The sequence below is a fragment of the Gavia stellata genome, chromosome 32 (genome assembly GCF_030936135.1).
Source record: "Gavia stellata isolate bGavSte3 chromosome 32, bGavSte3.hap2, whole genome shotgun sequence".
NCBI classification, from domain to species: Eukaryota; Metazoa; Chordata; class Aves; order Gaviiformes; family Gaviidae; genus Gavia; species Gavia stellata.
The window spans coordinates 2,025,450-2,049,247 of NC_082625.1; the positions used below are offsets into that span (position 1 = coordinate 2,025,450).

Here is a 23,798-nt window from a genome sequence, read left to right on the forward strand (position 1 = left end):
GGCCGTGATTCACTCGGCCAGACTGCGGACGCTGGGGCTGAAGTTTCTCAGGCTGGGTGGCTCCCGGAGCCTGACGTTTTTGGGAAATTTCAACAAAAACAGTTCAGAAGCTTCCAAAAAACAGGACGATGGGAAAAGGCACTGTTTTGTCTCCCTCTCGCTCTCTTTTTTTATTTTATTTTCTAATCTGTGCAGTCCCTTCGGCCGGTGCCCAACACCTCGGAGCCCCGCAGCGACTCCCAGGCAGTGTCACCCCCCCCATGGCTGCGGGGCTCAGCCCCCCCCCGGTGCTATGGGGCAGGGGCTGACTCATGGTGTCACCCCTTTGGGAGAGGCACCCTGGGCCACCCGGGTGTCCCATGCCACCCTCGGCTCTGTCCCCCCATGCTCCGTCACCTGCGGGGAGCGATGTCCGTGTCCTCGCAGCCGAGGGGATGCAGGGCGCAGAGCTGGGACAGGGACCCAAGGGACAGGGAAAGCCACCGCACAATGTCCCCATGGGCTGGAAATGGCCCCCCCAGCTCTGAGCCCCCAGAGTCACCCACAAACCTCATCCACGGCAGCGGTCCCACGGCCTCGGGGCTCCCAGCCCCATCCCAATCTCAGGGTCAGGGCCACCGGGTCCCTCCGGGTCCCCTCTGCTGGGGGGGAACACGACCCAGGCATGCCCCAGCATGGGGTGCTCTCGGGGCACCCTGCTGCACCCCATCCTGCACCCCGAGGCTCAGGCAGACCTGAAGGACGCGCGGCTGGGGACATCCACAGCCCACGCTCGGGGACGGTGGCCTTGCCACAGCCGGGACCCGCTGTCCCAGGGCTCTGCCACCCCTCCGGGGTCTGCAGAGCTCTTGGTGCCACGGACTCGCGGGTGGGGGGACAGGAGGAGACACCGGGACGGGGGTGCGGTGCCCCAGCCGATGGCTTTGCCGCGGTGCCGGTGCCACAACCGGACACGCCACCACCGCCGGGCTGCCCGGGACCCCCGGGGACAAAGGCAGCCTCAGCCCGGGGGGGGGCTTGAAGCCACTTGGGGCGTTTTTCCCACTATTTTGGGGTTTTTTGGGGGGGAAACCCCAGAGATGAGGGGTTCGGTAGAAAACACCGGGATTTACGGGAAGGTATTCCCGTTTTCACCCCCAAAAAAGCACTGTCAGGACTTTGGTCTCCCAAAGACACTTTTGCCGGGGGAAGGGGGGGACCCCCCGGGGGGGCCCGGCCCCCTCCGCCCCTGCAGCGCCGGGAGCGGCCCCGGGGGGGTCCGGGGGGGCCGCGCGTGAGTCACCCGTGGGAAGGCGGCCCCGGGGCGGCTCTCCCTCACCTACCGCGGGGCGCGGGGGGAGCGGAGCACCGGCCCCGGGGCGGGGCGGGGGCAGCATCCCGCGGCGGCACCGGGCGCTGCCGGGCGGGCACCGGGGGTCGGGACCGGGGCCGGTACCGGAGCGGGACGGCGGGGCCCCGGGGCCGGTGCCTTTCTGCCCCCCCGGGGGCGGGCCCGGGCCGGGCGGGGCGGGGCCAGGGCGGCATTTAGGGCTTTGGTAACCGGGGGTTGCTCAGACTTGCTCGGGACTTCCCCGGACGTGCCGGTGCGCTCCGCCGCCCCGGGCACCGACGGGCACCGGAGCCGGCCATGCTGCCGCTGCCGCCGCTCGCCCCCCTGCTCCTGCTCTGCCTGCGCCTCCTCCGCGCCGAACCGCTCGCCTGTGAGTACCGGGAGCACCGGGCGGCTCCCGCAAGGTGGGCGGGGGGGGGGTCCCGTCGGGGCCGGGCGCGGCGCGGAGCCCCCCGGGGCTCCCCCGTTCCTGGCGGGCCGGGCGGTGCCGGTCCATGCGGTGTGTCCCGTCCCGTTCCCGTCCCAGTCCGCCCCGGGATGCCCCGGGAGCGGTGGGGGCATCTCCGGGCGCACCTCGGGGCTGCGCGTCGCAGGGCAGCAGGGACACCCCCCCCCCCCCCCGCGGAGGGCGGCCGGGACCCCCCTCTTCCCCCGGCAGGCAGCCGGGACCCCCCCTCCCTCCCCAACGCCTCAGCTCAGACGGGACCCCCCCCCTCTGCCCGCAGAGAACAATAGAGGAACCCTTTTTTGTTCCCCCCATCCCCGAGAGCAGCAGGGACCCCCCCTCCAGCCCTGGGAGCAGCGCGGGACCCCTCTCCCCATGGAGAAGGGTCGGTCCCCCCCGTCCCCCCCCGCCGTGCGGACCCCCCGCCCGGAGAACAATGCGGCTCCCTTCCCCACCCAGGACAATGGAAACCCCCGTCCTCCGTCCGGAGAACAATAGCGAACCCCTTCCCCACGCGACCCCCTCCCACCCCCGGGAGCGGTGACCCCCCTTCTCCCCGCCCCGAGCCTCTGAGCCCCCCCCCCCTCCTGCTAAGAACAACGGGGACCCCCTTTCCCCCCCCGAGCCGCCCCCCCCATCCCAGAGAACAATGAATCCCCACCCAGAACAATGGGGAGCTCCCTCCCCCGCGGAGAACAATGAATCCCCCCCCATACCCCGGGGGGGCTCCGCAATGGTGCCCATTTGGGGGTCCCACCCGGCAGCGGCAGGTCCAGGAGGTGCCACCTGTGGGCTGAGCTGTGGGCGGCCTCAGCCCCGGGGGATCGGGGTCCCCCCTCGCCATGGGGGGGGGGACACACTGGAGGGGTCCCCCCCTTTCCCCACAGAGCCCTAAACCCGACTTAGCCTCCGTCCCACCCTCGTTGCTCCGTCTCCAGCCCGAGCGAAGGGGAGGCGAGATCCCGTTCCCCGCAGCAGGAAGTTTGGCTTCCTCCCTATGATGGGAATTTCTCAAAGCGATGGATGTTCGCTCCGATGCGCAAATGGGTCCCGCCAAGAAAAGCTCCCGCGTCCCCGGCGATGCCGCGGGGACCCGGGTCTCGTACCCCCTGACCCGTACGTGCCGTTAGTGGGGAAAGTCTCAAAGAGCAATAATTGGGGCGGGAATTGCAGAAGCAGCGGAGGGGGGAGGAAAAAAGCTCCAAAAATCCCGTACGTGCCGTTAGTGGGGAAAGTCTCAAAGAGCAATAATTGGGGCGGGAATTGCAGAAGCAGCGGAGGGGGGAGGAAAAAAGCTCCAAAAATCCCTTTAGGAGCCGTTGACGAGAGCCTCCAAATCGAGGCGGGCTTTGGCATGGAGCGGTGTCCTTCCCAGTGCCCTTCCCGGTGCCCGGAGGGGTTAATCCCACCGGGGCTGATATGGGGCCGTGGCCGGACCCCCGTTGGGGCTGACCCCGCACCTCTCGGCTCACCCCGGTAAAGGGACGCCCGGTGCTGCTCGCAGCCGGTTTCACCCACCCCAGGACCCCCATTTTCCCCCCGCATCGGGGTCCGGCGCAGCCGACCGGGACGGGCGCTCGCCCCGCGGCCCCTCGACGTGCGGCGCTGGGGAAAGGCGAAGCCAAATCTCCTTTTAGAGAGCGAATGTTTCCCCTCGGTTCAGCTCGGTCGCGCTCGCTGGAATGCCTGGGCTTTTTATAAATCCTTCCTCGAGCTGAGGGATGGGCACGAGAAATGCCAGTTGGAGATGAGAAGGGGAAAAAGATAGTGGAAAAGAGGGATAAAGCGTGTTCGGGTGCCATATCTGCCTGCAAACCCCATTGCTTGAGCTTTAGAAGAGCTCTGAATAGATATATATATTCTTAAACGTCTTTTTCTTGCAGAATTCAGGGCTGCCCAAATCGCCTTTTGTTCTTCGGGGCAATTATTTATATTATTTTCCCTTAACCCCCTGCACGTCTTAATAAATCTTTTTTTTTAACTGCGTGATCTCCGACACTTACCGGAGGGTTTTTTTTCCTTTTCTTTCCCAACCCCGTAAAACACCGATATAAAAATAAAATGAAATCCGGCCCTTCGGAAGAAAAGCATAAACGTTCCCGACACCTTGGAAATGTGGTTTTACTTTATAGCATTACTTAGCACCTGATCAGCATTTTTTTTTTAATAGGAAAGCCATAAAAACCCCCAAGCAGGTATTTTCGTTGCGACTTGCACATTCCACAGGCTGCCTGCGTCTCTCCGGCCCTTTCCTCTCCGATCTGAAAACTTCACACTTTTCCCTTTTAAAACACATGTTCGGTGCTGTGTCTGCACGGGGCGGGGGGGGAATTGCAGGGGGGAAAAAAGTAAATATATATAAAAAATTGGCCCCTTCAGAGGCTCCTGCTTGGAGGAGGGAAAAAAAATTGCAGGAAAAAAGTAAAATATATATATATTTATAGATAAAATTGGCTTCTCCAGAGGGTCCTGCTCGGAGGACGGGAAACGTGTCTGGTTTTTGGTGCTCGTGTGTGTTTCTCGTGCTGTTTAGATTAAGATTTAGGAGAATTAGGGCCCGGAGCGCCGGGTCTGTTATCGGCGGCGCTGGAGCAGCCCCGGCTCGGCACTCGGCTAACGGAGGAGCCGGTGCTGGCAGAGCCGGGGATGCTTTTTTCGGAGGCCGCGCTGGAGGATGGGGCGAGTCGGGGGCTGAACCCCCCGGGGAAGGGTTTGCTTTTGGGGTTGGGTGGGATGGACCTGTGCCATCGCCCAGGGATGCTCAGGGTACCCCGGGGTACCCAGCACCCAGGTGTCCCCGATGCTTTTACGCCCACCCCACCAGCCTCCCCACAGCGACGGGAGGCACTGCTAATTAAGGTCCCTCCAGGGTAACGAGGATTTTGGAGCATTAATTTGGCCGGGGTGGGAGCCGGAGCGGCCGGCGGGCGCTGAAAGCTGATAGGGGCCGGGGAGGTCGGAGGGGAGAGGAGGTCGCGGCACTTTCCGGGAGGTAATTTGGGATATTAGCCTGGCGCGTGCGGATGGAGCCGATAAGGCTGACGGACACGGGGAAAAGCCCGGAGCGGGGCCGAGGGAGCCTTTTCTTTGAAGCCTCATGGCAAAAGGGTCACGAAATGAAGCAGCGTGGGGGGGTTTTCCCATTGCGAGGGGCTCCCCGCTGTGGATCACCCTCGGGGGGGCCCCTCGGGGTGTCCCGGCGCAGGGACCGCGTGCCGAGGTGTGAGCGATGGGTTTCGGCACATGGTTGGGATTAGGCGGGTGGTCAGTGCTGGTCTCAGCCGGGAAGCGCTGCCCTCGGTGGCGTGCTGGGGGGGGGGCTGCCGGCCAGCGTCGTCGGAAAAAGGGGGAAAAAATACCCCCCAAACGTTCCCTACTTGCTTTGGAAATCCTTTTGTCATGAAACACTCACAAAGCCACAACCCAGCCCCCGCCCAACCCTGGAAAAACCCCGGCGTCGCCCCAGAGCCCCCCAAGCCTCGCGCCGCAAAGCTCCCCAACGGCTGTCGGCGCTTCGCGGCTTGAACTCCGCCGAGGAGCCCCCGAGCTCGCGGGAGAGCGTGGCCGAGCCCGGCGCCTCGTCTGCTCCCGCCGCTGCTTCGGAGGAGGGCGAGCGCTGCTGCGAGGGGCTGTGCTGTGATAAATCTATAGCTATATAACTACATATATATATTGAAATAGAAATCTATGTGTAGATATATGTATATAAACTCGATATACAATATATTTAAATATATAAAAATAGATATAAATCTATTTAAATATATAAAAACTCGATAGATAATCTATTTAAATATATTAAAAATAGATATATATCTATTTAAATATCTATAAAGTCGATATACGATATATTTAAATAGATAAATATTAGCTAGAAAGATACTTAAATATCTATAAACTTGATATACGATATATTTAAATATATAAAAATTAGCTAGAAATATATTTAAATATATATGAACTCGCTATACGATATATTTAAATATATAAAAATAGCTAGAAATATATTTAAATATATATAAACTCGCTATATGATATATTTAAATATATAAAAATTAGCTAGAAATATATTTAAATATATATAAACTTGCTATATGATATATTTAAATATATAAAAATTAGCTAGAAATATATTTAAATATATATAAACTCGCTCTACGATATATTTAAATATATAAAAATAGATATAAACATATTTAAATATATATAAACTCGCTCTACGATACGTTTAAGTAGCTATAAAATCAATAGACAATATATCGAAATAGCTATAGAATGGCTATATAGACAAAAACCTCTCTATAAATACTTTTTCACCCCCCCTTTTGTTTCTCCGGCTGCAGACCCCGCCGTGATTTCCCCCCAAGACCCCACCCTGCTGATCGGCTCCTCGCTGGTCGCCACGTGCACGGTCAGCCCGGACTTTCACCTGAAAGCCGAGGACCTGTACTGGACCCTGAACGGCCGGCGCCTGCCCGCCGCCTCCTACGCCGCCCTCGGCCCCACCACGCTCAGCGTGGCCCTCGCCCGCCTCAACGGCTCCAAGCAGCAGTCGGGGGACAACCTGGTGTGTCACAGCAGAGACGGCGGCATCTTGGCCGGCTCCTGCCTTTACGTTGGACGTACGTCGGCGGCGCCGGCGCGGTTGCACGTGCCGGGTTTCACCCGGTCCCGGCGCTGCTTTGCCGTGTCGGCGGGGAGAGCTGCGGGTCCCGGCGGAGCCGTGGGGATCCCCGCGGGGATTGACACCCCGGTTCTTGCCAAAACACGCCGTGGGCTTGCAGCGGTTGCTCGCGGCTGCTCAATTTTAACCTCCCCGCGGTTCGCGCCCCGACCCGCAGCCTCCGGCTCGCAGCAGAAAGGCTGTTTTGGCAAACCCTCGGTAAAATTACACTTGTCCGAATCAATAACCGTAAGATTTTATCTTGGGCTATTTTAAGGACGATGCTACGTCCTAGGAATAGAGGCTTAACTGGGAACACAGCTCGGGTTTGTTTTTTGGGTTGCTGTCGCTGGAAGAAAACAGCTCCGGAGCCGGGTGCGGGCAGGGACCGGGTGCGGGCAGGGACCAGGAGCGGGCGGGAGCCTAAACCCCTCCAACAAACACATCTGCAGCCGCGGGGCTGGAAGCCGGCGGGGACCGCGGTGGCGTCGCCCACCGGGACCGTGGGCTGCGTTTCGTCGCTGCGCCTTTTCATCCCCCTCCGCCTCTTATTTATTTATTTATTTTCCTCTCCCAGTACCCCCAGAAAAACCAGTCAACATCACCTGCTGGTCCAAAAACATGAAGGACCTCACCTGCAAATGGGCGCCGGGGACGGAAGGGGAGACCTTCCTGCACACCAACTACACCCTCAAGTACAAGCTCAGGTGGGGCCGCCTGCCTTAATTCCTGTCATTCTGAAAAAATCCGCCAGCGCGCAATTTAAAGGCATACGGGGCGGTGGGGAACGGGGAGCCCGATGCCTCCTGGCCAGACCCCTCTGGGGACGGTGCCGGGTGTGATGAGTTTCCTCAGGTCTCGGCCGCCGTGAGCGCTGGCGGGCAGCCACGGTGCCGGGTGTGATGAGTTTCCTCAGGTCTCGGCCGCCGTGAGCGCTGGCGGGCAGCCACGCTCCGTGCGTGCCGGGGAGGAGGAGGGTGAGGAGAAGCGGCCGCGGGGGCCGGTAACCCAACACCTCGCCAGCGCGATGCCGGCGGTGTTGAGTGGCGGATAAATGAGCTGCGGTCCCCGCCGGGAGCGTCCGTTTCCTCCGGGGCTGGGTGAGCATCCCTGGCTCGACCGCGGCACCCGGCGGTGCCGGTACCGGGACTCAGCGCCTGCCCGCAGGTGGTACGGCCGAGACAACACGTGCCAGGAGTACCACACGGCCGGGCCCTACTCCTGCCACATCCCCAAGGATCTGGCCCTCTTCACGCCCTACGAGATCTGGGTGGAGGCGTCCAACCGGCTGGGGGTGGCCGTCTCTGACGTCGTCATGTTGGACATCCTCGACGTGGGTGAGCGATGGCATTGTGATGTCACCGCCGTGCCGGTGACCTCGTGGTGGGGGAGCGGGCGGCGGGTTCACGCGGTGGGATGTAGTTGGGAGGGGCTGCAGGAAATGGGCGATATGTGAGCAGAATTGCTCCTAATCGAATTAGGCTGTTTTCTCCGAGTTTGGTTCTTTTTCCGCGTCTGCGGGTCCTTAACCCCCGCGGTGCTGCCTGCGCCGGCCCCCCCAGCCCCTGCCCTGTCCCCGCAGTCACCACCGACCCGCCGTCGGACGTGCACGTCAGCCGGGTGGGGGACCTGGAGGACCAGCTGAGCGTGCGCTGGAGCTCCCCGCCGGCGCTCAAGGATTTCCTCTTCCAAGCCAAGTACCAGATCCAGTACCGGGTGGAGGACAGCTCGGAGTGGAAGGTGGGTCGGCATCACCCGCCGCCGGCGGGGGAACGGCATGGGATGCCCAACCGTGCCGGCGCTGCCCTCTCCTCCCTCCCCAGGTGGTGGACGATGTGGGCAACCAAACATCCTGCCGCCTGGCCGGCCTCCGCCCCGGCACCGTCTACTTCGTCCAGGTGCGCTGTAATCCCTTCGGCATCTACGGCTCCAAAAAAGCCGGCATCTGGAGCGACTGGAGCAACCCCACCGCCGCCTCCACCCCACGCAGCGGTGAGCACCGCCGGCGTCAGGCCGGCATCGTTTGGCGGGCAGGGAGGGGATGCCGACGGCGCTGTGCTCCCCCTCCCCTGCACCCATGGGACGTGCGGGGGGGTCCCTTCCCCACTCCGTGCCCGGCACCTGGATTTCTTGCAAAGGAGCCAATTTGGAGCTCGGCTTTCCCAGCAGGAAGCCAAAAAGCCGCTTGTTTTCCTCTCACCCACCATTACATACGGTGATGTGGTGATGGGCGGGTTGAGCCGTGTTCCCCCGCCGCGGCGGCGCTGACCCCCTTGTCCCCGCAGAGCGAGCGGCGGGGGGCTGCGACCCCAAAGGGGGGGAGCAAAACACGACGCTGCGGCGGGAGCTGAAGCAGTTTTTCGGGTGGGTGAAGAAACACGCCTACGGCTGCTCCAACCTCGGCATCAAGCTCTACGACCAGTGGCGCGTGTGGCTGCAGAAATCGCACAAAACACGCAACCAGGTAGGTAAGGAGCCTTTCGCACTTCTTTTCCCCGGCGGGGTGGGGATGGGGGGGGGATGAGGGGTGACCCCTCCCTGGGATGCTGGGGGGGGACAACACGCGGGGTGACACCGACCCCGGGGCGTGTGGCCGGCGGCGACGCGGGGCTCTGCTCCTCTCCGCAGGTTCTTCCCGGCGATAAGTTGTAGCCCCCGGGGGACCGAGCGCCGGCAGGATGACACGGGGCGCCCGGCGCCCACCCGGGACCACCCGCGCCTGCCCCGGCCCCGCCGGGGGGGAGCAGGAAGGCGGCCGGGGCGAAGCGGCCAGGGGGTGGGATGGGGTGAGGCAGGGGGGGCGGGCTGGGCCAGCCCCGGGAGCCCCTCACGTGCCACTGGCCCCGTGGGACTGCGGCCCCCCAGCACGCCGCTCGCAGCCCAGGGCAGCGAGGGGACCCCCCAGCCTCGCCCCGCAGGGGTGGGGCGCGGAGGCTTTGCTCCTTACCCGCCAGCCGGAGCAGCCTTTGGGATGAAAGGGGCGGCGGGGGCTCCCCGGGTGTCCCCCCACCCTCGGCGCAGCCCCCCCGGGAAGCGATTTTGGCTGTTTTCTCCCCGGGGACCCACATGCGAGCACACGGGGGGGTCCGTCCCCGGGGAGCCACGCGGGCTGGTTTGAGGCTGCTGGGGTTTGCCCAGTGCCTGCTCCACTTTTGATTCAAACCAGCCTTATTTTGGTTCCATTTCAGTCAATTAGGAACAGATTTAAGCTTAATGCCAATAAACCTCTGAAACCCCAGCGGGGTCTGCGTCAGCAGCGCGCCGGGACGGGGATGCAGCGGGCAGCCAAATGGGACCCGTGTCCCTCGTCACCCCGTCCTGGGGCTCCCAGGGGACCGAGCCAAGGCGGAGGGGGTGGCACTGGGGGACACACAAGCCCTTTAGACCACACGCCCCACTCCAGCTCCATGGGGACAGGTTTATTTTGGTTGACCATAGAAAGGGCACTTGTAGGGCACCGGAGCCGCCATGGGGCTGGGGGCATAGCTGATCTCCGTGAGGTGGTTTTGGGGGGGGCTGCTGCCCGTGGGGCTCCACGTGGCAGCAAAGGCAGTGCCCATCCGGATGTGGGTGAAAGCAAGGCAGCCCCTTGGCACGGCAGGTTGTGGTTTTCCTTGGGCAAAGCCGCGGCACGGCCGGCAGAGCTGGGGAGGGGAACCAGCCCCACACCAGACCCTTCCGCTGAGGGATGCTCAGGATCCGGGGGGACTCCACTGCCCCCGGGGGGGTTCTCCACTCCTTCCAGCCCATGCCCAAGAAAAGGGGTCAGCGGGAAGGTGCCCACCTTGCCGAGGTGGCGTTGTGGGGGCTGGGGGTGGGCGAACGGGGCCCCCGTTCCACCGGCCGGCCCCTCCAGCCGTTCCCACGGGGACACCCATCACTCGACTTCTTCTGAATCGTACTTGAGGTCCTGGAGAATTTCGCTGATTGCCTCAATGGTTTTAATTAGCCTACGAGAGCGGATGGAAACTATAAATAAAGCCCATATGGAGCGTATTATCTGGGCCGCCTCGCCTTCCCCGCGCTGTTTATGAAACACTCAGCCCGGGGAGGCCGAGGGGACCGTGGCCGCGCGGCATCGCCAAACCCTCCCCGGGGCTGCGGCCGAGAGCGCTTTTGAAGGCACCATCTGGGCCCCCCTGGGCTGGAGGGAGGGGAAACGTGGGGAAGGGGCTCCTAGCCCGGGGGGGAATGCCGCCAGCCCAAAACGGGGGGAGAGGGGAGACGGCAGTGGGGCCACCACCTACTTGTGCTTGAGCTCCCGCACCTCCTGCTGATGGGCGTCCACGTCGGGCCGGTCCTGCGCCTGCTGCCGGGCCAGCTGGAGCTGCGCCGTCTGCGGCGGGGACAGGCCAGGAGCTGGGACCCCCCCCAAAGGAGCCCCAGCCCTGCCCTGGGCAGCGGCAGGACCCCCCCGCCAGCCTGGCACTCACCAGCTGCAGCTTCTCCTGCTCCCGCTCCTGGAGGCGGGCGAGGTGCTGGGCCAGGTCGGGGCGGGCGAGCTCGTCCCGCAGGCGCCCGGCGATGCGCAGCACCTCCCGGGAGATGCCGCTGAAGGCCAGCGTGATCTCGTGCACCAGCTGCCGGTAACGCGGGAAGTCATAGTGGGGTGCGCTGCTCAGGTACGCCCGGTGGCCCCTGGGGACAGGTTGGGGGGGTGGAAAGCCACTGTCACCGCACCCGGGGGGCACCGGGATGGCAACACCCCCTGGTTCCCCATGCCGGTGCTGAGCCCCCTTTGCCACCCCACTGCAGGCAGCACCCGGAGGGTTTTCCTGCCCAGATTTGGCAGCTCTGTCCCCACAACCAGCTTCACCCCTTGCACGGGACGGGCCTGGCAGCTGCCGCCTTTGGGGGGTTTTGGTTGTTTTCTTTTTCCTTTTCATTCACAAGCCTCTGTCCCGGGAAGTCCATCATCTCCTGTCGGATGCTAAAATAGGATACAGGTGTGTGGCACAGGCGTCCCCCTGCCAGCTGGAGCTCATCAGCCACCCCGACGGCCGCTGCTCCGCCCCGGCAGCCTCTTCCCATCAGGATACGAGAAAAAAAAAGCGGGATGGGGGATTTGGTTCCTTGCTGGGGATCCCCCGTGCCGGGAGGTGCCGCGTGCCCCTGCCCACCCTGGCGGGTCCTGTCCCCATCGGTGCCCATCCCCGCGGTGCAGCGGCAGTGCCGGTACTCACTCCTCGAAGAGCCGGTACGCCTCGGCGCGCTCGCCCTGCAGCGCCTGGAGCCGCTGCAGCAGCGCCTTCACGGCCTCGCCCGTCTGCCGGGGAGAAGGGGATGGCGGTGGCGTGGGACGACGGTGCCACCGGCACGGTGCCCGCCGCCACGCGGGGTGGCTCTGCTCCCGCTAACGGGTGTGGGGCAGAGCCAGCTTCGCCCGGGGGGTCTCCCCCCGGTGCTGGGGCCTCGAGTCCCCCCACTGCCGGTGCCGGCCCGGGGGGAGCCCGGGCTGAGCCCGGCTGCGGCGCTTGAGCTCAGTCCGGTTGCGGCACCAGGACCCCCAGCCCCCCCCGCCACGCGTGCACGAACCGGCACCGGGAACCACTCCCACTCCCCTGCCCACCACACGGGACCCCCCCCGGCCCCGTGCCCACGCACCGGGACCCCCCGAGGATGTACACACAAAACAGACGGGCACCGGGACCACTCCGCCCCCGGCCACGCGTGCACGGACCGGACCGGCACCGGGAGCCCCCCCACTCCCCTGCCCACGCACCGGGACCCCCCCCGCTACGCACACACAAAACAGACGGCCGCCGGGACCCCCCCGCCACCCCGGGCCACGCGTGCACGGCCCGCCCCGCCATCCCGCTGGCCAGGCGTGCGCGCACCGGGCCGGTACCGGGACCCGACCCCCCCCCCCCCCCCACAGCCACGCGTTCACGAACCGGACCGGCTCCGTGACCCCCCCCCAGCGCACGGCCCGGGGGTCCCTTCCCCACCCCCGGCCCCGTCCCGCTCACCATGGCCCGGCCCCGCCCGGAGCGCGCAGGCCCGGCGGGGCGCGGAGGCGGAGCGCGGCGGCGGAGCGCGGTTCCGCTGCCACCTGCAGGCACCGCCCGGCATCGCCGCCGCCTCCGCGGCTGCCGGTCACCCCCCAGCCCCAGAGCACCCCCCGCGGGTCTTTTATTTGCCCAAATCGGCGCGTTTTTCAATAAAACCAAGGCGAAACGGGGCGGGTTTGAGCGCTGCGATGCTTTATTGGACAGCGCGGGGGGGGCGCAGGCAGGGCCGTCACTGCCCGCTCTACTTGACCTTCTTCTTGGGGCGGAGGTTGTTGGTGTGACCGCACTTCTTCTTGCGGCAGTTGACGGCACGGGGGTGCAGGCGGGCGTAGCACCTGGGAAGGGAGGGGGGCACGTCACCCAAGCCCCGTTTCCCTGGGGAAGGGGACTGGGAGGAGCGGTGTGTCCCCCCCGCAGCGGCGGGAGGGGAAGGGGGGAGCGGGGACGTACTTGCGGCAGATCATTTTGTCGCAGTTGTACTTCTGGGCGAGCTGGCGGAGGGAGGGCTCGATGATGCCCCCCCGCAGGCGCAGCACCAGGTGCAGGGTGGACTCTGAAAGGAGAAAGTGTCACGGGGGGGGGAGCAGGAGCTGCTGGGGAGCGCCTGGCACACCACACCCCCCCCAAAAAAACCCCAACCCCCGAGGGCGGGATGCGGCCGCGGTACCTTTCTGGATGTTGTAGTCTGCGAGGGTGCGGCCATCCTCCAGCTGCTTGCCCGCGAAGATCAGCCGCTGCTGGTCGGGGGGGATCCCTGCGAGAGGGAAAAGCATCACGGTGGAGGGCGGCGATGGCCGCCCCGCGGTGCGAGGGCAGGCGGGGGCCGCCCCGCCGCTCCCCCGTCCCACCGGTACCTTCCTTGTCCTGGATCTTGGCCTTGACGTTCTCGATGGTGTCGTTGGGCTCCACCTCCAGGGTGATGGTTTTGCCCGTCAGCGTCTTCACGAAGATCTGCATCTTGGCACCGTTCGCGTCTGCGGAGAGCGGCGGCCGCGTCACCCCCGGCCGGGCCCTCAGGGGAGGCCCCGGTGCGCCCCCCGCCCCGCACAGGGCCCCGCCGCCGCCATGCCCGCCCCCAGCCGGCACGCGGTCCCCCCCCCCCGCTCCCCAGCCCCCGCCGCCCCCCCCCGGGATCCAGGCCCCGCTCCCGGTCCCGGGCCCGGCGGTAGTCCCGCAGCGCGCGCACCCGCCGCCTCGCCGCTGAGAAAAGGGCCGACCGGAACCGGAACCCGCCCGCCGCTGCGTCACAACCGGCGCGTCATCGCCACGCCCCTTTCCCCGCCCAGCCGCAGTGCGCAGGCGCCAAGCGGCCTCCGCCCGCCTCAGTACCGCAGGGCGGGCCCCGGTTAGGCCTCGCGTGGGCCCGGCCCCACGCTCCCCCCACGGCCCCACGCTCCCCCCACGGCCCCGGCCACGAAGAGCCCGGGCCGACCCCCCGGACACCGTGAGGAAGCGGGGAGGGAAGAGGCCGACGTCAGCCGGCCTGCGCGGCCGCGGGCAGCCCCGTGCCAGGGGCTGAGGTGCGATGCGGGGCAGGCGAGAGCCAAAGGGAAACCCGGCTCGGGCTCTTCCCACAGGCGGGAAACACAGCAGCCGCGGGGAAGCAGCCGGCACGAGTCCCTTGGCAGCACGGACAGACCGGCAGGAAAGCCGGAGCGCTGGCGGGCACACACCTGAGCCTCAAACCCAACGTTCCTTAAGAAAAAACACCCGCGGCCCCAAACCGGCTCTTCTGCGCCAAAATCGACGTCGGAGGTGGGGTTTTGCCGCTGTCCTGACGGCACAAACAAGAAAGGACAAGAGGCGTTTCGAACCCACATTTTACTTATGTACCCCAAAGCAAGTCGCGGGGTTTACACTACGGTGGCAGTTTAGAAGCAGAAGGGCACCCTTCTTCACTCGGCCCACACTTCTCTCAGCCTTCGCTTCCCTCTTCCCGAAAAAAGAAAGACACAAATATAAATACAAGGTAGAAAGTTCTCCGGGGGCAGGCGGGGGCGGCACAGGACCCGCACACCTAGTCCAGGTCGTTGGCCGTGTCTTCATCTGTGAGACTCTGTCCGTTCACGGCCGGTAAATCGTACTGGCCTTGGGATAAATCCTCAAAATCCTGACTCATGGTGGGAGAGATGATGTCAGGGCTGGTGTCGCAGGACTCCGTGCTCTGCTCAGAGGTAGCGATGGTGGTTGTCGTGCTTTTTGGGACGGGGTCGAAGTCATCGTCGTCTTCTAGGATGGGAGATTCGTGGATGTCTGGAAGAGAAGACACAAACGTTAGTTTTGCTGCTGCGGCCACATGAGACGAGGCGCTGCTGGTGCCATGCCAGGTACGAGAGACGCCCCAGCAGAACAATTTGCTGATTTCTAATTCTAAATTTTGCCTGCTTGTAGCAGGAATCAATAAAAAAAAAAAAAGCCACTTAAGTTAGCGGCCATTTGTTAGTTCTTGCAACTGCATTTAATATAATCCAGAAGCTTTCCAGGCTTTTAGTGCGGCAGCCACAGTGCTAGCGCACGCCTGGACGTCTCGTTGGCTTCTCCCAACTCCCGAGAGCTGCCCGGCGCATTCTTAGGAAAAGGGATTCTTCGCACAGGAAGAAAACCAACAGAAAATCCGCGCGTGGGAAGGAATCACTCACTGCTGAAAGCCTCCGGGTACTGCTTCGCCAGCTTCCCCTTCAGCGTCCTGGGGGAGGAGAGAGCGAGCTAAGTTCACAGGGAAGCTGACAGATCCGCAGCTGAGCCGCCCGGCCAGCTCCCTCTGCTCTCCGGCATTTACGGACAACGAAAGCGAATCCCAGGGGGTTCCTCGGGCCAAGGGGCTCCCTCCTGGCCCCCCGAGCGCTCCCGTCACCCCCTCTCCGCACATCGGGTGTTTCTTCGAGTCGCACGTTTCGTAACCCTCCCGAGCACTGCCAGCACCGCATCCCTCCCGCCGCCCCGAGGGAGCGTGGACCATCCCGGCCAGAGCATAATCGAGGAATCCTAACGCTCCGGCTTCCGCATCTCCTCTCCCACCGCCTCCACGCGTCGCTTGGCCGCACATTTTCCCCTCACCAACTATTTTTACTTCCAAGACCGCCCCAAGCTCCGACTTGTGTCCCGTTTTAACACCCCCACGGCCCACCTAGACCTTGACGAGCCACCCTGCGCTCTCCGCGCTGTCTCCCTCCCCGCCGGCAGCGACGTTCCCGTTCCCGTTGCCCACCGGATCCTCCGGAAGATGCTGTCCAGATCCTTCTTCATTTCCACCAGCGTCTTGGTGTGGTGGAGGAAACGCTCGTTCATCTGCTGCATGCGGACGCTGGAGAGGTTGTTGAAATTGAGCAGCATCTCGTTGGTCTTCTCAAATCGATCCAACCTGCGCGGAGGAAGCAGAGGGAGCTCGGCAAAGATCCCGGGAGGCTCCCGGTGCCGGTACCGGGATCCCCGCGGGCCGGTTTCCCCGGGACTCACATGTTTTTCTGGGCCAGGATGATGGCGTTGACGTCCTCGGCGTTGACCATGCCCAGCACCCGCCCGCAGAACACCTGCGAGGCCGTGGGCTCCATCGCGGCCTGCGGGACCGCGGCGGGGACAGCTCAGCCGGGGGACGGGAGCTTCCCGCGCCCCCGGGACCGGTAACGGAGACGCTCCCCCACCCCTCCACTCCACATCCCCTGTAACGGGGCCCCCTCCACCCTGCCGGTAGTGGAGCTACCCCCCCAGCTCCCGTCATGCCCGGTCCCATATGCGCCCGCCGCCGGTAACGGAGTCCCCCTGCCCGCCCGCCGCCTCCCGGCCCCGGTAGTCACCCCCCGGTACCGGGCTCCCTCGGGGGGACGCGGGCCTGGGCCCCTCCCGGTGACCCCGGGGCCTTCCGCCGGCAGCGCCTGCGCACCTGGGAGAGCCCGTCCCGCCGCTTCACATGACGGGAGCTGGAGCGGCACCGGGGGCGGCACCGGCAGCCGCGCCTCGCTTCCGGGTGCGGGGTCACGTTGAACGCGACCCCGCGACGTCAGCGCGCCCTTGCGTCACGGCGCCGATCCGGAAGTAGTGGTGACTGGCGGAGGGAGAGGGCCGGGACCTCCCCCGCTCACCCCAGTGCCAGTGTCGAGACCCCCGCACCGCACCCCGGGCACACACGGGCCCCCGCGCCATGGCCCAGCGGCGGGCACCGCCCGGCCCCCCCCACCGCCCCGCGGAGCGGGTGCTGCGCAGCGGCCCCTTTAAGACAGCGCCGAGTCCCATCCGTCGCCTCGCTGACGAGCATTCTCACCACCCAATGGCGTCAGCGCGGTGGGCGGTGCCGGCCCAATAGGAGCGGCGGGGCGGGGCCGGCGGCCGCGGGTTCGCGGGCCAGGTGGGAGCGGTGGGGGGCGCGCGGCGGCGGCGGCCGTTGCTAGGGGGAGTCCCGGCGCGTGACGGTGACGTGGGGTCCCGCGGGCGGGGGGAAGGCACGTGGCGGCGGGGGGCGCGCGGGGCGGCCCCTCCGGTACCGGCCCCGGGCCGAGGCCGCGTCTTCCCCCCGCGGGGCCCGTTCCCTCCCCCGGGGCCGGCGGGGTCTCCCCTGCCCGAGCCGCGCATCCCCCCCGGAGGGCCCCGGTGCTCCCGGCGCTGTCTGGGCTGGCGGCCGCGTCCCGTCCCCCCCGTCCCCGGTAAACGCAGGCCCGACCCCCCTCCTCTCTCCCTCCTCCAGGTTGCTCCGCCGCGATGGCCTCCTGCGGGGAGGAACCGAGGAGCGGCTCCCCGGGCCGGGCAGGCACCGGCACCGAGCCGTCGCCGACGGCCGACGCCGCCCAGCTGGACACGGCGGAGGATTTCGAGGTCCTGGAGGAAGAGGAGGAGGAGGACCTGAGTGAGCTGCCCCCGCTGGAGGACGTGGGCAGGCCGCCGGCCCCGCCGCGGGAGGACGCCCAGCCCTCCAAGCAGGACGGGGGGGAAGCGGCCGAGGACCCCCAGGAATGGCTCGATGTTTTGGGTGAGAGCCCGGGCAGGAGGGCGCTGGGCTTGTGGGGCCTCACGGGCGTCCCCGCGGCTCTGCCGGCGCTCCCTGCGCCGCGAAGGCCAACCAAGAGTCAGAGCAGGGCGCTGGGAGTCGGGCCTTTCCCTCCCCACTGTGGGCTGACGCACCTCTGGCTTCTCCTTGCCCAGGGAGCGGCTTGCTCAAGAAGAAGACGCTGGTGCCGGGCCAGGGGGTGGACACCCGTCCCCGCAAGGGCCAGGACGTGACCGTGCGCCTGAAGGCCACGCTGGAGGATGGCAGCGTGGTGGAGGAGAACCCTGCCCTCACCTTCACGCTGGGGGACTGCGATGTCTTGCAGGTCAGGGCTGGGAGAAAGCTTGCCCGGCTTTATCGCTGCCTTGTTTTCGCTCTGCAGAGCAGGATCTTTCCTCAGGGGGCATGGGGAGGATTTGGGGTCAGTGACGTCCCCATTAGTGGGTCGGAAGCGTCTCCTCTGCCCTTGCTTATGCTCCCTCCCCACAATGTTGTTCCCTGCAGGCTCTGGACCTGTGCGTGCAGCTCCTGGAAATGGGGGAGACAGCTTTGATCATGTCAGATGCAAAGTACTGCTATGGCGCTCAGGGCAGGTGAGCAGGGAGGGCGCATGGTGGAGCAGGATGGCCCCAAACAGGGCTGTGAAAGCTGTCCCCTGTGCTCCCGGTGACTGCCCAGCCAGCAAGCCACAGCTTCACGGGCAGGGAGACCTGGCTTGCTTGCCGCAAGCTGGTAACCTCTAAAATGAACCACAAAAACTTGGGCTCTGAACTTGTTTAGACAGGCAGCACGTCCTGTCTGGGGGGAACGATCTGCATCACGCCCTGTCCTGGGGAGCCTCCGTGGCTCTGATTTCTGGGCCGCAGTGCTAAATCTACGTGGCCTGGTAGCTGGTAAGACTGGCAGAGGTGGTGACAGTGCCACAGCTTTGTGCCCTTCTTTGCGCAGGAGCCCTGACGTCCCACCCAACGCGGCCCTCACCCTGGAGGTGGAGCTGCTGGCGGCTCGGGACGCGCCAGACCTGGAGCTGCTCAGCGGGAAGGAGAAGATAGAGCTGGCCAACCGCAAGCGGGAGCGCGGCAACTTCTTCTACCAGCAGGCAGATTACGTGCTGGCCATCAACTCCTATGACATCGCCCTCAAGGTCATCGGCTCCAGCTCAAAAGGTACCTGCTCCCACTGCGGGCGAGGGCTGCCTGGGATCCTTTTCTGCTGTAACCCGGCTCTGGGGTCTTTCTAGTCGACTTCAACCCGGACGAGGAGGCTGAGCTGCTGGATGTGAAGGTGAAATGTCTCAACAACCTGGCAGCCTCTCAGCTTAAATTGGACCATTACGAGGCGGCCCTCAAGTCCTGTAACCTTGTCCTGGAGCACCAGCCGGGGAACATCAAGGCTCTCTTCCGAAAGGGCAAGGTGAGGCCAGGCACGTGGGAGGAGCTGCCGTCCCTTCTCCATGGCATGACGGAGGGCAGGACCAAGGGACAGACCTCAGCTGTCCTGCTCAATCTGTATCTTATTTTCCAGGTCCTGGCTCAGCAGGGTGAATACAGAGAGGCCATCCCCATCTTAAAGGCGGCGTTGAAGCTGGAGCCTTCAAACAAGGTAGGCTGCTGTCGTGTGCTGCCGGTGATCCTGCTGAGTTGGGTGTCACAGGACAGTCTCCTCTTGTCTGTGTCCCTGCAAACCTCAGTGCACCCTGTGGAAGGATGAAGCCCTGTGTAGCTGTTCCCAGCTTCCTCCATGAAGGGAGGCTGGAAATAGCCCCCAGGGCCTGCACAGCCGTGGGGTGATGCACCCCGTGGTGCAACGTCTGAGCTTGGCTGGGCTGGTGTGTCCCTTATCTCCGTGTTGCGAGACTCCCTCTTTGCCCTTTGGTCCTTGTGGTGGCAGGACTCCCTGCCAACCCATCCCCGCTTCAGCGATCCTGCGTGTACGCTCCTGGGTGCTCTGGCTTCCCCAGGTGGCTCCAGTGGCTCGTGCCGTGGCTGCGGGAAGTGGAGCAGAGCCAAGTCCCTGCAGACGCGCTCAGCAGCCCGGAGTGTGATTCACTGGGCGGCGGGAGCGGCCCAGACCTCGGTCCAGCGCCCAGGCCAGGGCGAGCTCTGGGTCAGGAATTTCCTGTCGGTTAACGATCAGCTGCAGGACCAGAGTCTCAGGAGAAATCAAAATCCAGCGCCAGGAAATGGCCCCAGCAGGACCGAGCCTGGGGGAGAGTCAGGGGAGGTGCTGCCTGCGCAGGGTCGAGGTGGGGGGCTTGGCTCTACAGGTGGGCTTTCGTCCTTGACTAGGTCTGTCGTTTTATCCGCCTCTTTCCTGGGCGTTTCACCAGACCATCACGATTCATGGCGTGTTCCCTGGTGCCTCAAAGGTCACGGGTCGGATGGGGCACTGTGAAAGCAGGTGCTCGGTGGCCCCACGGAGCTCGTGGTCTGAGATCACCCGTGGGGAAGAATGGGCAGCATCTCAAACCCTTCGCTTCCCAGCAAGGTTAGGCTGGGCAGCTGTGGTGAGAGAGCAGCACAAGCGACGCAGGCAGCACCGGCAGCAGCTCCCCCTGTGCGGCTCCGACATGTCACTGTTGGCAGGGCGGCTGCTCGCCAGCCCATTCGAATGAAGCTTTTAATTGGAAAGGGGTGAAAAATCAAACTGCCCGGCAGTGACGTTACCAGTGAAACCACAAGTACAGCAAATTACTGGCCTCTCCGGCTGGCTGCCGGGACTCCTGGGGAAGTGGCGGTGCTGCTCCAGACGGCAGTGTTAAACACGTGTCGGTGAGTCACGGGCTTCGGCTACCGGTGGTGAAAACAGACTCGAGAAATGCTGGGCTCCACCTGCCTCGGATGAGGAAACCTGGTTCTCTGGGGCTGTCGGCACCTTTCAGCTGTTACAGACCACCAGCTGCTGGGCTGCCTTCTCCTGACACCTTGGAAACACATGTTCTGGGAGCAGGAGGAGATGCAGACGTTTGTCCTGCACTGATGTGCCAGCCCCGGTGAGCTTGGGGGTGCCTGCAGACGCTTTGCATCCTCCAGACGTCCAAAGTTTCACGTTCAAGGCAGCGATGCCAAGCGTGGCATGGTCTGGTGAAGTCCTGGCCGGTCTCTGGGCAAGCTGACATGGGCCGTAGCCGGTGTGGGTTGCCGGTGGTGGTGCCGGTGTTTCGGGGAGGCGTCCCCAGCAGAGGGCACAGCACGGCCGTGGCACCGGATGGCTGCGCCACCACGGCCACCGCGACGTCCTTCCTGCCACCGCAGGCTCGGGGAACAGCTGGCAGTGCCGTGCTTGGCTCGCCGGCGCTTCTTGCTGCTTTTCGGGAACCTGTGAGCTCCGCGCAAGACGCAGAGCTTTCTCCTGCAGCGCTCCCTCCAGCCCCAGCCGTCGCAGCAGCTCAGCACAGCTGGGCAGGTACCGACATGCTCCCCGGTCTTGCTGCAATCCCGCTTCAGATCAGGCTGAGTTTAAGCCCGCTTTCCCAGCCTGCTTCCAGACAGAAAAGTGGGAGAGCTCGGGCCTGTCTGTCCCTGAGGGAGACACTTTTCCATCTCGATTAAAGGATAAAATCCTTTTCCTGATGTCTGGCATCAGCCCTGGGCTCTGCTCCCCGCTGCCAGGCCGGGAACGGCTTGGGTGGCCAGAAAGGACAGAGGGGCACTCAGACCCGCCAGGCACCCCCTCAGTGCAGGGGAGCTGGGCAGGATCAAGCCATCAGCCCCTGCCCCGCCACCCCTGGCTGCTTCTGAGCTGTTCCACAAAGTTCTTGCACGGCCCCGGGGTGAGCGGACCCGCTGTCAGTGGCACTGCCATCCCTGTCCCCTCCACTGCACCGCAGGGATGGTACGGCGCCAATAACCGCAGCACCGCGCTCTCCTCCCCAGACCATCCACGCTGAGCTCTCCAAGCTGGTGAAGAAGCACGCGGACCAGAAGAACGTGGAGACGGAAATGTACAGGAAGATGCTCGGGAATCCCAGCGCTGCCGGCGCCCCGGGGAAGTGCAAAGACAAGCTGTCCTGGGTAAGGGCTGGTGCTGACCTTGCAGGGGGGTGGCAGAGCGTGTGGGGGACACCCCTGGGGTGGGGAGCGCTGGGCTGCGCACAGGGGATGTGTTAGTGCCCCCCAGGTCCCTGGGGGTCGACGCAGTCCTGCTCCCGGGCGGGGGGGGGATGCTGAAGTGACCCACGGGGTGGGCTGTGGCAGCTCCGGCAGCCTTGCCAGGAAAACACCGATAGCTGCGGCTGCGCTCCTGGCTCTGTCCGACGGGTCCCAGCGATGCCAGCTGGAGGGTCCGGCCTTTGCTCCCAGCTGCCACGCTTGGGAACCCGTTGGCTGCGCTGGTGGAAAGCGCTGTCAGCTGGGCTGCCGGCGGCACACGCTGTCCCTGCAGACGTGCTGGCCACGCAGTGGGCAGAGCCGACGCAGCACTTGCCTTTTTGGGCTGCGTTATCTCGGATGTGCATTAGGAGCTCGGTGCTGCCCTGCGGCCCCGTGCCAGCGCAGGCAGGGCTGTACGTCCCTGCTGCCGGTGGGGCTTGCGGCACACCGCATGCATCCCATCACCTTGCCGGTCTCTCTTCCTTAGTCCATTCCCTGGAAGTGGCTCTTCGGTGCAACAGCTATCGCGCTCGGCGGCGTGGCCTTGTCTGTGGTCATTGCAGCAAGGAACTAACGATGGCGGCGGGGCAGCCCCGCAGCACACGACCTGCGCTGGGAGGTGCTTCTCTCCTGCCAGGGGGCTTCCCCGGGGCTCCGCCGACCCTTCCCCACGGACTCGCAGTTGCAGAAATATGGATGCTTTCTCTGCCGGAGGTGCCGGATCCCCCTCCCAATGTCCCCCCGCATCCCTCCCGGTGCAGGCGGGGACAGAGCCATGGGCAGAGCAGAGACCCCCGAGCACCCTCCCGGCAACTGGGGGCTCAGCCCCCAGCCCCAAGCGCGTTGGGGGGAGCAGGAGCTCCTGCACACTGGTACGCCGTGGCTGTCCCAGCCTGGGGAGCTCCAGCAGGCGCCGTGGTCCTGCCGGCGTGGCGAGATGGGCAGGGGAGGCACATGGAAGGAAGCAGCATGGGTGTGAATGGGCACAGTGGTTTCTGCCACAGGGAAGTGGTGCGGAAGTGCCCGGGGGCACATGCAGCGAGATTCCCCGTGTCCTGAGGGGGCTGCCGGCAGCTCGGCCTTCCCGCAGGCACCCGCTCCCCTCCTCAGCGCTTCCCCAGAGCCTGCGGTGTCCAAAGGAAGCCAAAGAAACCCGCGGCGGGAGGGGAGCACCGGAGCCCTCCTCTCCGGGCTGTCTCTTGTAGGTCCAAGCTCTTGGGGGGTCCCTCTTTGCCCTGCAGCTCTCTCCAGCCCGGGGCCTTCCGCAGCGCCCATCGCCGCCCCGGTCTCAGCTCTGCTCGCGGGGGGGTTGTAGCACTGTCCTCCCACCCCAAACCGACTGTGAACTTCCCAAATAAAGGACAATTCCTTCACGCCTGGGCCTCTTCATTGCCGGTGAGGGGCGATGCTCCCCTCGGCTGTCCCCGCTCTTGCCACGTGCCTGTGGCTGCGGCGAGCGGCTGTTTAATTTGGGGGGCAAAGCGGGAAATCGTACGGACCTCGCAGAGCTCTGCGGCAGCTGTGGCATGGAGGGAGCAAGCTCGGCGGCAGGGGATGCTCCGTGCCTGGGGTTGCTCGGCCCTGGAGGGGTGCCCCAGGCCTGGTGCCCCAGGCCCTGCTGGGGGGCAGCCTGGGGCCTACGGGCCCTGCCTGGGCGGGATGCCCAGGGCGCGGCCTGGGCCTGCAGGCCCTGCCCGGGGGGGCACCCGCAGCCTGCAGGCCCTGCCCGGGGGGCGCGCCCAGGCCCCCCAGGCCGTGCCCGGGGGGGTTCTTCCCGGGGGACGGGGGATGCCCGCCCGCGGCCCCTCCGCCGGGGTCCTCCAGCGCTGGAGGGCTGCACCAAACCACCCTCCCCGCCATGCCCCGCGGCTCTCGTTTGCATATCCCCGCCTCCTCTTCCCATCTCCCAATCCGGCGCGGCGGCCGGCGGGGCCTGGCCAATGGGAGCGCGCGCTGCCCACCTCCTCGCCCCAGCAACAGGCGCCCCGGGTGGGCGGGGCTGACGGAGCGGCGGCCGGGCGGCTCATGAATAATGCATAAGGGGGCGTGGCGGCGGCGGGAGGCCCCGGCGGCCCAGGCGCGGAGGGGGAGACGGTCCCAAGATGGCGGCGCTGCAGGCGGAGCGCGGGTACGGGCTGTCCTGCGGTCGCCTCGGCCGCGGCACCCGCGTCTCCGTCTTCCACGTCAAGCTCACGGAGAGCGCCCTGCGCGCCTTTGAGAGCTACCAGGCCTGTAAGGTAGGGGCGGCGGGCGTGGGGCGGTGGGCACGGCCCCGCGGCG

At 65.1% G+C, this 23,798-nt stretch overlaps 6 protein-coding genes across 7 annotated transcripts in view; 3 read left to right on the plus strand and 3 right to left on the minus strand.

Moving 5' to 3' along the window:
• Positions 1–1,627: 1,627 nt before the first annotated feature.
• Positions 1,628–9,413, plus strand: CRLF1 (cytokine receptor like factor 1). Its single transcript, XM_059831976.1, is given in 9 exon segments — positions 1,628–1,700; positions 6,119–6,397; positions 7,016–7,145; positions 7,606–7,775; positions 8,021–8,178; positions 8,262–8,430; positions 8,724–8,913; positions 9,067–9,373; positions 9,375–9,413. Coding segments are annotated over 9 exon segments (1,515 nt in total).
• Positions 9,414–9,842: 429 nt separating this feature from the next.
• Positions 9,843–12,251, minus strand: REX1BD (required for excision 1-B domain containing). Its single transcript, XM_059831629.1, has 5 exons — positions 12,220–12,251; positions 11,622–11,717; positions 10,872–11,076; positions 10,686–10,774; positions 9,843–10,388 (listed from the first exon to the last, which is right to left on the minus strand). Exons 1-5 carry the CDS (start codon positions 12,249–12,251, stop codon positions 10,316–10,318), a joined length of 495 nt encoding a protein of 164 aa, XP_059687612.1. The 3' UTR covers positions 9,843–10,315.
• A 368-nt stretch (positions 12,252–12,619) lies between these two features.
• Positions 12,620–13,669, minus strand: UBA52 (ubiquitin A-52 residue ribosomal protein fusion product 1). Its single transcript, XM_059832011.1, has 5 exons — positions 13,636–13,669; positions 13,304–13,423; positions 13,117–13,203; positions 12,900–13,002; positions 12,620–12,784 (listed from the first exon to the last, which is right to left on the minus strand). The coding sequence occupies exons 2-5, from the start codon at positions 13,404–13,406 to the stop codon at positions 12,691–12,693; spliced, it is 387 nt and encodes a 128-aa protein (XP_059687994.1). The 5' UTR covers positions 13,407–13,423; positions 13,636–13,669; the 3' UTR covers positions 12,620–12,690.
• A 604-nt stretch (positions 13,670–14,273) lies between these two features.
• KXD1 (KxDL motif containing 1) lies at positions 14,274–16,374 on the minus strand. 2 transcript variants are annotated; one of them, XM_059832006.1, is made up of 5 exons: positions 16,330–16,374; positions 15,906–16,006; positions 15,658–15,810; positions 15,089–15,135; positions 14,274–14,702 (listed from the first exon to the last, which is right to left on the minus strand). In XM_059832006.1, the coding sequence occupies exons 2-5, from the start codon at positions 15,998–16,000 to the stop codon at positions 14,467–14,469; spliced, it is 531 nt and encodes a 176-aa protein (XP_059687989.1). In that variant the 5' UTR covers positions 16,001–16,006; positions 16,330–16,374; the 3' UTR covers positions 14,274–14,466. The 2 variants fall into 2 exon arrangements, with proteins under 2 accessions (XP_059687989.1, XP_059687990.1); XM_059832007.1 differs by lacking the exon at positions 16,330–16,374 and adding an exon at positions 16,254–16,260.
• A 767-nt stretch (positions 16,375–17,141) lies between these two features.
• On the plus strand, positions 17,142–22,092 carry FKBP8 (FKBP prolyl isomerase 8). Its single transcript, XM_059831630.1, has 8 exons — positions 17,142–17,409; positions 17,583–17,752; positions 17,932–18,020; positions 18,376–18,593; positions 18,668–18,840; positions 18,952–19,029; positions 21,303–21,440; positions 22,006–22,092. Exons 1-8 carry the CDS (start codon positions 17,142–17,144, stop codon positions 22,090–22,092), a joined length of 1,221 nt encoding a protein of 406 aa, XP_059687613.1.
• Positions 22,093–23,620: 1,528 nt separating this feature from the next.
• ELL (elongation factor for RNA polymerase II) overlaps positions 23,621–23,798 on the plus strand; it is a 53,349-nt gene continuing 53,171 nt past the window's right edge. Inside the window, exon 1 of the mRNA XM_059831970.1 lies at positions 23,621–23,755. Coding sequence (XP_059687953.1) covers positions 23,621–23,755 — 135 coding nt within the window. The remainder of the gene's footprint in view (positions 23,756–23,798) is intronic.